This window comes from Amia ocellicauda, chromosome 10 (assembly GCF_036373705.1).
Source record: "Amia ocellicauda isolate fAmiCal2 chromosome 10, fAmiCal2.hap1, whole genome shotgun sequence".
Classification (NCBI taxonomy): Eukaryota; Metazoa; Chordata; class Actinopteri; order Amiiformes; family Amiidae; genus Amia; species Amia ocellicauda.
In genome coordinates this window covers 13,847,116-13,858,516 of record NC_089859.1, presented here as the reverse complement: position 1 = coordinate 13,858,516, position 11,401 = coordinate 13,847,116, and the positions used below count along the sequence as shown (strand labels likewise).

The window sequence follows — 11,401 nt, the reverse complement described above, 5'->3', positions numbered from 1 at the left end:
CCCATACACTATAATGACTAAATTGCAACCTATATCACCGCATGTGAAGGTACAGACACATGCTAAAATATATAGTAGTAGGGACACTAACCTACCTGCTATCACACACTGTCACACACTGAGGCCTGTATTAATACTCCTAACCCAATTTACAAGTTTTGACTTGGGAACATGGTTACAGCTATAGTCATAGAAGTGGTCCAGGGAATAAAAAACAGTCATGACTCAAGCAAAAACACAAGGTTGTATCTAATTTATTATGTAATGCTGGTACTCTATAAGCTACCATATAACCTTTTTTTAATGATATTGTTTTGTCCTTGTATGACAGTTTTTGCTCCGGCATGCTCTTTGACACTTTTTGGCTGTTCTTCTGTACAACAATTAGTCTTTTCCTTAATGGGCTCATATTAGCATATCATAAAGAGGTTATGATGCAAAAACAGCTTAATTACTTGTGGGGGCTATTTATACTTTATGATCTTTTATAGCATAATAATATACTTATATGTATATATTATATACTTATAATATATCCCAACTTACTGCCTGCTTTTGAATTATATTACAGGCATACTGATTGATACCACTTCTTACCTAAATTACACTACACCAAACTTTCACTGATATTAACCAGCATAAACAATAAAAAAATAAAAAAATAGCTGTGGGAGATGTTCTTTAAAATTATTCTTAATCTTAATCCTAGCAGACAATTTCAGTGTCATCTTGTTTGTTATTAGGTGTGGATCATTGGACCGTATAACAAGCTCAACCAGCAAAATCAATACCATCTAAATGTCAAGAGGGAGAAGTATAATATTCCCCATGATGATCACAGACCATATACTCTAACTAAACTGTGCCAATGCTCAGAGGTCGGGCAGAGCTGCCACATGGCACCTGGCTGCTCCCACGGTGACGCTGGGCAGACACGCAGCAGCAGTTCAGTGGCCGAATCCGTGTTCGCATATTCCCGCAGCTCTGCGTGAGTCTGCGACGCTCCACCAATGGGATCCGTGGAATTCTGCAGATGTGCGCAGAACTGCGTACATCTGCGCTACAAAAACGCGACCCTTTTGCTTTTCTTTTCCGTTCACCGGAAAGCGGTCTGGAAGTGGTGACGACATTTCCCTTCTGCTTGGAAACTGTCGAGTAAAAAGTTTCTCCGAGACGTCGAAAAGTTTCGGGATCTTTGTGAAGCTGCGACGTTTTAACGGCCGGACCCCTGAACACCGGGCAGCATGTCTTCTCCATCCAGGAGGCTGCAGACCAAGCCTGTGATAACATGTCTGAAGACCTTCCTCATCTCCTACAGCCTCATATTTTGGGTGAGTTATGTGTCCGATGAGAGGAGCACGACAATAGACTAGCGGCGCTGACAACAACAGTGCGGAGGAGCGAGGATGTGTCGTAAATCATTGCAAATGGCCTTTTGCGTCTTTTAAACCAAAATGTTAAGCATTGCAAGACGTGCACAAGAGTGTTTTCAAAATGGGACCGTTTATTAAAGTTTATGAAAGTGGTAAAGTTTGTGAAAGTGTTGCTAGCTTGGTACCTGACTGCAGAGTTCATTAATATATATGTGCGTGTATAATTTCGATACAGATATTCATCTCCTGTTTTGTCTGCATGGTTACTTGTCTGAGATACTCTTTTGTCCCAGCGGCGGTGAAAGTAACACTGTGACAAACAATACAAACAGCCCGGACGTTGTCTCTGTTGCGTGATGCGGATTGTCACTTTTATTTGTATTGTGTGATATGCATACAATAATTAAGAAACGGAATCCACCAAATGTTAAAGTTTGTGTGCACTTTTCTTCGGATCGACCCAATATTTCTTTGTATTTATAGCCATTATAAAAGTAGGACCCTAATGCCCTCCTCTTTGAAAATGCCTTTTCTGGTCGTGAATGGACACGGTGCATGGTTAACTCTATTGTTATTGGACAGCTGTGCACTTTATTAATAATTAAGTTGACAAATATTCGTCATGCCGGTCTAGTTTCCTCCGGGTTTTTACAGCAAGTGCCACTGAATAATTTAAAAGGGATTCCCAATGGAACAAATACACGCATCTTAATATTTCAGCCTTTAACTGTGAAATGTGAGGGAACGGTGAATATTGAATGTATGCGTCTATCTTTTGCGTTTTCTTGATTCATTACTGGTCAATGCTTGTATCTGGCATTGCCATTCAGTGTTAAGTAGGTGTTGCTTGTGTCTATCAAAGCTTTTGTTTATCTGGGGAATTCCTGATCTGTTAGCTTAAGGGTCTGAAAACGGACAGAAGATGGAGTGGGAGCTAAAACTGTAGTCATTTAGTTACTGTCACGTTTCATTTGCTTGGATCCTAGGAGCTTATACTAGAGCTTCCTTTGCATTCAATTTATGAGCAATTTGCTGGATTCAGACATATTTCATAGCTGCAGGAGACGGTTTTATTTGCATAAAAGCTCAGAGAAGCCTCCTGTGGTTTGGTGTGAACATCATCTTTCATTACCTCATGCTTTCACAACGTCAATAGACAGAAACAGGTCGGCAAGATTCACCTTCACACAGTTTTTGCTGAGTGTTTACATTTAAAAAATAAAAATATCTCGCTATTTATGCAGTTTTAAAATGTGACCATATATATTAGTTAAAATGTATAAAACTAACTAACATTTTAATTGACCCCCAAACCTTTGCATTGTTTACGTGGACTGTCCCAGTTCAAAGACCACCTTTTATCTGCAGTATAAAAATACATTATGCACTTGGATACGGCACGATTGTAGATTCTAGTTTATAGCGCCAGATATCATTGTTTTTATGGGTTGACCAAAAGTTATTTCTTAAGCGAGCTAATGATCATCTCTGTGTGTTATTTTTATTCGTCATTTTTGTTGCTGATCTTCCTATCCCTTGTGGAGTGGCAGTTCAAATTCTTAAACTCATTATCTGCTTGATTAAATGAGACCATTGTATGTGATTTTTGGTTGAGTGAATTGTTGCCGTTTCAGGCATAATTCGACCATGCCCGTTAAAGCTGTCGTTCTCAGTGTCTGGTGCAGGCCAGCTCATGCTGTAGAGCCTGCCGTTTCCTTAACTGTGCCTTGCTGACTCTCAGTTCACAGGGGTCATCCTCCTGGCCGTTGGCGTGTGGGGGAAAGTGAGTCTGGAGGCGTATTTCTCATTGGTCACACAGAAGAGCACCAACGCTCCTTATGTTCTGATCGGGACTGGCGCCATCATCGTCATCTTTGGTCTGTTTGGATGCTTTGCCACCTGCAGAGGCAGCCCCTGGATGCTGAAGCTGGTAGGCCAATAATAAATCTGTGTTGTTTGTGGCTTTATTTCCTACCAAAACATATATTCATATTTTCTTTGTACTTTTCTTTTCTTTATAACTGTCTTGGAAGGTGAAGACATTGGGGGGGGGGAATTAAAAAATAAAAAAAACACCCTGGCTCTAGAAGAGAATCATATTATGAAAGGCTTGTGTCATAAATATTGTCGGAGACTGTTTCAGAATGCCTGAAAGCACAGGTGTTGAAACTAGTTTGTAAGTTAAGCTGTCCAGTCAGGCACATACATTACCTCCAAACACACACCAGACAGCTGTGACTGGAGTGGAAAATAATATGTGGTGTGATGTCACGTCCTGTCTGCTAGGGGAGCATCGTTGTTAGAACAGCAGCTTGGTGTCAAATAAAACCAGGGCTCTGAATTACCATTTTGAATTGTCTGAGTCGCACACCACTTTCCAAATCACATGGTCTCTTTTGCTGTTTGTCAAAAGGGATTTTCTCAGTGGCACGTGCAACAGGGGTTTGTAAACTATCCTTAGAAAACCTATGACGAGCACCAGTAGCCGTTCAGTTGTTCTAGAAGAGTTGAGTAATTGCCACTGAGATGGAGGCAATTTGGCCTGTCTTGCATTATGAATGACTGGTTGATTAATTGCAGAATGGAAGAAAATGACACTCTGATTGATTCTGTCCTGTCTTTTTAGTATGCCATGTTCCTAACCCTGGTGTTCCTGGCCGAGCTCGTGGCTGGGATCTCTGGGTTCCTTTTCAGACATGAGGTACATCATTGTCCAACTAGTTATTTCTATGAGCTCAGAGTTAACCAGAACGTTTCTTTACAAAACAGTTTGCAAAATCCAAATATCAGTATTTTCCTGGCTAGCATATTTGTTCCTAATGCAAGAGAAATGTCTTCCTACAAAAAAATAGAATGTTTTAATTGTGCATATTTATAGCCTATGTTTTTACCGTCTCCGGACTAGTATTTTATACCTGATTTTACTGCGAGAGATTTAAGTTGTTTATGTCCATAGTCTATTAAAATACCAGCCAATTTATTGCAGAGCTGTGTCTCTAAACTAATCTACCTTTGCTACTTAGATAAAAGCAATAATAAGAACTACCTTTGAAGATGCTGTGAAGAATTATAATGCATCGAGTCAAAACCATGAGGCAGTGGACAACATCCAGAGGAATGTAAGTAAGCAAATATTGAGTGTCTGTTTCTGGAAGTTCATATGAAAGATGCCTAAATCAGACTGCATGAAAATAATAACACAAAGCATAATGTTTTAACTGAATAGTGATACAAATCTCACATGAACAGGTTTCTTTTTAAATCTGGGGGAATATGTTGACATCTCAGAATTTGAATTCCAAATGATTAGTTGCTGTTGTGTAGTGGTGAAGCACGGGTAGAAAACAATTTGCTACAGTGTCAGGAGGAATGGCACAACTTTTCCTGCATTAAAAACAGTTTTGTGTGGCTTCTTGACTCCAACAGGGGGCACTATAGTGTAATCAAGTTGTCGGTACCGTGACTACAGAACTAGGATTTCAATAGGGACCGAGTTTGGTCTGGTTTAACACTAGAAGCGCCGAGCCAATTTGACCGATTTTGGTTATTACAATTTGAATTACTCAGTGTTCCTAAATACACTGTGCATACCCGTTCGTGACTTTTCCTAAATATATATATTAAACATGCTTACACGTTTAGCTGCATAAATGTGAAAATAAATAAGTTATAAACACATTTACCTAGAATAGCCAAAATCAGGTTATTTTGACCGGTCATTTAAATACATAATAAATCAAATATAACGCATAATACTGCCTTTCCTTTACAATAGAGTCAGTCTGCCACTCCAGTGGCGATCTCTACCTGTCTGCAGTCTTTCATGTGCTTGAAAAACACATGCGTTGTACAGCATTGCAGGTGTTTTCTAACATCCGTATTCAGATTGAGTGGATACAGTGATTACCCGCAAATAAACATGGATTGGAAACGGAGATTGAAGAGAGCTCGTTTCAGAAATGCCGTGTATATGAACATGACTGATTCAGGGGCATCAGTGATACTGGCAATGACAGATCACTCGTGGGTTTGTGCCAGTGCTGTGAAAACGCTGCGAGTGAAACTCCACTGATCAATACACGATTGCTACTGCACATAGTACAGAGTGCAATAGCGCAGCACATCCACCAAAATAATGATTCATGGACATTATCAGTGGAGGAGCATTTATTGCGATGCTATATTTTCGTGGAGTAAAAGTGTCACCTGGAGAGGCTGTCAAAATATAGTGTGAGCTATGAGCTCATGCAGGGAAAGTGCAGAGACGTGTCCTGTGTGGACTGTACGAGCTGTCGGGTATGCAGGCTATATATAGTAAATAGTTTATTGAAATAAAAAGCTACAGTGAGTAAAAGCAGTGTATGTTGAAAACGAAGTTTACACGGTGTTGAAAATGTTTACTTTAGTGTACAATTATGTTTCGATAAATGCAATAGTTTTTTTTAACTATAAAATATTGCTTTTGAGCAATATTTATGTTTACACTTGTTTAATTCTCTTGTATGCTGTTTTTGAGCTTTTTGCTTATTGTAGGCTATATAGTTATTCATGTCTTGACTGCAGTGTGCGCGTTTAGAAAAAAAAGTGTTGTTATTTATAGCAATAATATTAAAGTTTTATGATCATATTTCAATTTAAATACTACATTTGTGTTATGTAAATGTTGGATTTGATGTTCATGAATAAAATGTATGAGTTTTATGCGATAGTTTGCCTTTGATTATCATATCACAGCTGTTAAAGAGCTATCAGTTACAATGACCGGCTTTGCCACTTGTAGGTAGTTCAAAATGTCGGCGCTTCTAGTGTTAAAACCTGCAATATTTAAATATTTTAGAAAGCTAAATTTGCTTAGGTATACAACTTTCAAAAATGCTACAACCGCTAGTCTGTCTGTTAGTATTGGGGTCTGCTGACTGTTGTATTGTGTGTGTAGCTGAAGTGTTGCGGAGTACAGAACTACACTGACTGGGGAGACACGGATTACTTCAAAGAGAAAGGAATCCCCGTGAGCTGCTGCCGAAACCCAAATGAGTGTACACCCGACAACCTGAAAGACCTGAGCAAGGCAGCCAGCGAGGTGTACGGCGAGGTGAGGGCACTGTTTTTTAATGGAAGGGACAGCCTCATTCATTTTAGAAGGTTTTGAACAGCTTCGGGTCTTCATCCCACTAATGACTGCTTTTCTTTTTTAGGGCTGTATTTCTCTGGTTACAATCGTGATGGAGTCCAATCTGGGGATTATCGCTGGGATATCGTTTGGGATTGCTTTCTTCCAGGTACTTCCATCCAATACAGCTGGGTATTACTATGGCTAGGCTAAGGCAGCTAAGAGATGCAGGGGAGAGGTTTTAAACACATGGGGAATGTTACATTTATTGTCAATCTGTAGTGTGTGTGTCTGAAAAACCTGCACACCACAGCCCAAATACACTGAAACAGGATTCTGGGGGAGCGTAAAAGTGACTGTTCTGTGCTTTTCATTATAACAAGAACAAACGGTTTAATTTCCTGCACAGCTCATTGGAATCTTCTTGGCCTGCTGCCTGTCACGGTACATCACCAACAACCAGTACGAGATGGTGTAGCCGCAAACTCTCTCAGGTATGGCAACACAACACAGGCTTCCTCAGCCGGCCCTAAGGCCAGGAAATGCACTTGACGTGTTTTTCTGCTCAATTCTGTATGAGTTTCTGTTTGTAGTTCTAGAAGAAACCTGTGGCATTAATTTGAAGAGGTGATCCTTCTTAAAGACTGGACTCTCTATCTTGCATTGTTTTTGCAAGAGGGTTGATATTTTATCTTTGGTCTAGCTCCTCTGTATGGCCAGCAAATTTGAAATGTCATGCATCTTTTGTTTTTAAAGCATTGACAGTATTGGATCTATTATACATCATGTTTATATCTGTACAGGGAAAACAACAAATAAAACTGAATCTTCTGGTACCCGCTTTCTCCTTGCGGACGTCTGCAGTGACAATATTTCATATAGCTTGTCTGCAGGACTAGCATTTTTTTGGAAACTACGCTTGTGAATAAGATAGTTATGGCCAGATGACCAATGATGTTAAAAATGCAGCAGAGTCAGCATTAATGTCCAAAAATCCCAGGGTTTATTGAAGGTGTGAAAGAACTAGCCAACCAGAAGCTGTCAGCCTAGAAAAATAATAAAAAAAAACTAAGAAACTTCAACTAACTATATTACGATTTCTCTCAAAAATCAAACAAAATAAATAAACAAAAAGAAGCAAATTCTTGGCTTACACCTTTCAGAATCAAAATGCTCTTTCTTTGAATATTCTGAATCAAACTAATACACAGCTTGACACAACCACCTCCACAGAGCTTAGACTCGCCAGAACTCCCCAGTGATGCAGATGAAGGGGGTCCTATAAACTTTCCGATGCCCCTCCCCCTGTCTGGACTGGTCCAACATTCACCCCACACAAGTACACTTCCATATAGCAATACATATTGTAATATATGTTATCTTAATATAATTTAAATTCAATAAATACATTTAAACAATTTCATTAATTTTATACCCCACTCACATTTACACAGTATGAGTAATATATATATATATACTAATACCTTTAGCAGCAATTCAAGTCCCCCCCTTAACTTAACACATAGTGGTTTGCTCCACCCCATGAAAGCGCTCCGCCCACTAAGGACACGTCACAATAAGCCTCAACCAGGAAGACCACCGTGCATAAGAATAAGTGATAACTACATGAAAATAAAGCTATTTCATTAAACAAGTTTAAATGGTGCGGTATTTATATGAACCTTTAAAACCTGTTAATATCCTGTAACAATGGATAAACCCACTGACCACTATAAAGCACAAACATACGTTTGTTTTTATATGCAACTACGCCCGTTGACTGGGTATTTCCTTGGCAAAACCTGCAAAGCGAGGTAGGTAATACTTTAATCTCCATTCTCTTGATTTCCGTGATGAGGTCTGTCTAACTGCCTCATCACAACGCTTCATTGGCGGAGTTTACATGCGTGTTTTGATCTTACCTCAGACAGTATGCTCAAGTCAAAGATGACATGGCCCTCTCCCTCTCTGGGTTTCCATGTGAGTTTATTGCACTCTGGACAACCTGCTGTTTACCCAACGTCATGTTAATGTAAGGGCAAATGAGTGAATTCATATGTAAATGTAGCTCTTTGTACACCTCTCATGCTGTTTTTGCAGGAACATGACAAAGGGTGTTTTACGAGCACAGAGAACAATACTCGAGACGCTTACATCACCGATTCCATGGCTGTCATGTGAAAACTTGTTCAAATTGAAGTGTACCCTTTGCATCTAGTTTAATACTTTTACTGATCTTACCCGAGTGTTTTTTCACATCACTGAAGGAGCTAGCAAGATGTGAATATAAATGTTTATGAAGTTAGGATAACAACACGATGTATAGGAATAGTGCACAACAGACCCACAACAATACAGAGAGCATAATGATGATAGGAAAGCTAAAACCACATTCCGCATGGCCATTCACCTGAAATACACCATTGCTAACCTTGAAATGTGCATCTACAACTTACTTTACTTTTAACCCACAATAAACTGACCCATTATCTTGCACTTTTATAATGTGGCCATTTAAGGATATATAAGATCTCTGTAGCATTTACATGTGAAATGTGGGTTTCCATGTGGAAATGGGCGTGTTTTTCTTGTTTGTCATATTTATGTCATTTACTCGAGTATTTGGGATTTGGGGCACAGACCTGATTCTCCTGAGTTTTCAGGCGAAACGTGCACGCGCATCATCACTTCACGACTTAAAAACACTGCATGGAAGCTCCACCATTTCCTCCGTCTGGGTCTAGTGTAATTGTAAGAATTTGGTTTATAACCTACACTTGTAAAGAAATAACATGCATGTTTTGAAAATCTGGTGAAGCAAATGACTTTCATCACTGACGGCTAGACCGTTTGCCTTTTTGCCTATGTTTTTTCTTTTTGGCTGCTCACAACTTGACTGAAAGGGTCTTGTTGGTTGTAGAATTCCTTATCGGAAATCTCTCTTGGATTATCTGAAGAGGGCTGTGTTTTTGTGACTGAAAGTGGTACTTAAACTCCCTTGTATCATTTATCTTCCAGGATACAGACGTGTGCCTGCAGAAAGCCAACTCAAAGGGAAGATGGATCTGCTTTTTTAATTGGATGTTTTTTTTTTTTTAGTTAGTTTTTTTTTCTTCCTTTAAAGACTTTTTATAACTCTTTCTGGCTACCAGAATTGAGGGAAAGAAGGAATAAATAAGTTCATTGCCAAATGGGGGAAAAAAAAATAAAAAATTAAAAGGATCAGGATCAGGTTACACCACTACTCAAATGCTTTTGATATTTATAAACTGGGTGTATTGTGAAGAACGTGCCAAACACTGCAAGCAGCAAAGTTTTCTTTAAACATATGTTCACACAAGGGTTTAAACCCTTTCAGTAGCATGCCAGTTGAAATAGTGTGATTATTCCATTTGCCGTTTCAGTTCGTTTTTCTTGCTCGTAGAATTCATACTGCAGCTCATTACAGCCTTCCTGACTCTTTAGAAATCAAACCGAGTGTTTTGTAACAAAATACCAAACGGCATTGCTTATTCTCTTCTGATGTACGGTAGAGAGAGTCAATACTAAATCTGTGCATTCTGTGTCATATAAAGTGGCCTTAAGAATTCCTCTTAAAACTCCACTAAAATTAAATGTTGTAGTTCATTTGTATCACAGGTCTTCAACAGGGTTGTTCTGTACTAATATTCTAGTACTTTTGCCTTTTGGAAAAGTGTTAACGAGCTGAACTATTTTCTCATGATAAGCTAAGGGACACAAGTAATTACTATCTAACCAGGTAATAGACCAATTATCATGCAGTATAGCTATTTATGTCAAATTGCCCATATCCCTCTGCACATGCTGTGACAGATGTATCTGTTTAGAATACAAAATACAACAGTTTTGTTATGTACTTGTAGAATTCATTTTATAGATGTAGGAATAAAAAGTAAGACTGCAAATTGCTTTGAATGTTTGTATCCATGATTGCTATTGCCTTATGCTTTGTGACCAAATTATTCCTGCTTGTTGCATTGGCATTTCCTCACAGAAAAGTAAAGGGACTATTTTGGATGTTGGCATTTAAAATATAGATGTGCATTCTTGTGTGTAAAAACATTATAGTCTGAAATGTTCAATTAGATTTAAGATTTGGTGCAGCTTTTGGAAGAAGAAAAGTCCTGCTGGATTCAATTAGGATGGGTAGTTTTTGTACTTGTATTTTCTTTGGTGGGGAAAAAAAAAGTGTTGAATGTTAGTGTCTTTAAAATGTTGGTCAGTTTCAGTATTTAGTATTTTTTCCTTTAGGTTTATAATGCAGATTTGCTGAATTCTTGTGCAGCTTTGGTTATTTGACAGTCTGTGAAAATAGTAGCACTAGTGTTTAGATTAAAAAAGAATAAATATACAACAATATTTACATGTCACATATTGGCTTGTGCAAGTCTAGTTCAATCACCCTGCATGTTTGTTCTGTTTTTCTTCCTTGCTTTGTTAATCTTTAGATATTTAGATTTTTAACTAACATTATCCATGAGAAATCTTACCAAGGCAACATATAATTTGTGCTAGGAGGCATACTTTTGAAGCCAATGTTTTAAAGTTTCTGCTGTCAGATACCTGTAGTCTGCATTCAGTGCAATAGATATAGTATATTTTTTGTATTTTTTAATGTAGTGTTAAAGGCTGTCTGACATTTGTTTGCAGAATCCGCTTTTGAAGAAAATACTTGAAACAAAATAAATTAAACTAACCCTCCCCCAATATCTCTTTATTTTGGATTGTCTTCACAGTTGTGTGCAAAAACTAAACAAAACCGCATCCAACACCTAAAAAGGTTGCCTTGGGAAGTTTCTGGACATTCATTACAAGTGAGGCAGATGAAGCTTCAGTCCTGCAGGTGGCATCCCAGCACACTTGAGAAACCTTAGGGAATAATCAACGAGTGATTCAT

General features: G+C 38.5%; 1 protein-coding gene across 1 annotated transcript; it reads left to right on the top strand.

Moving 5' to 3' along the window:
- The first annotated feature begins 1,116 nt into the window (after nucleotides 1-1,116).
- tspan6 (tetraspanin 6) lies at nucleotides 1,117-10,412 on the top strand. Its single transcript, XM_066715055.1, has 8 exons — nucleotides 1,117-1,331; nucleotides 3,115-3,303; nucleotides 4,000-4,074; nucleotides 4,397-4,492; nucleotides 6,310-6,465; nucleotides 6,569-6,652; nucleotides 6,893-6,977; nucleotides 9,502-10,412. Exons 1-7 carry the CDS (start codon nucleotides 1,245-1,247, stop codon nucleotides 6,959-6,961), a joined length of 756 nt encoding a protein of 251 aa, XP_066571152.1. The 5' UTR covers nucleotides 1,117-1,244; the 3' UTR covers nucleotides 6,962-6,977; nucleotides 9,502-10,412.
- Nucleotides 10,413-11,401: the final 989 nt, after the last annotated feature.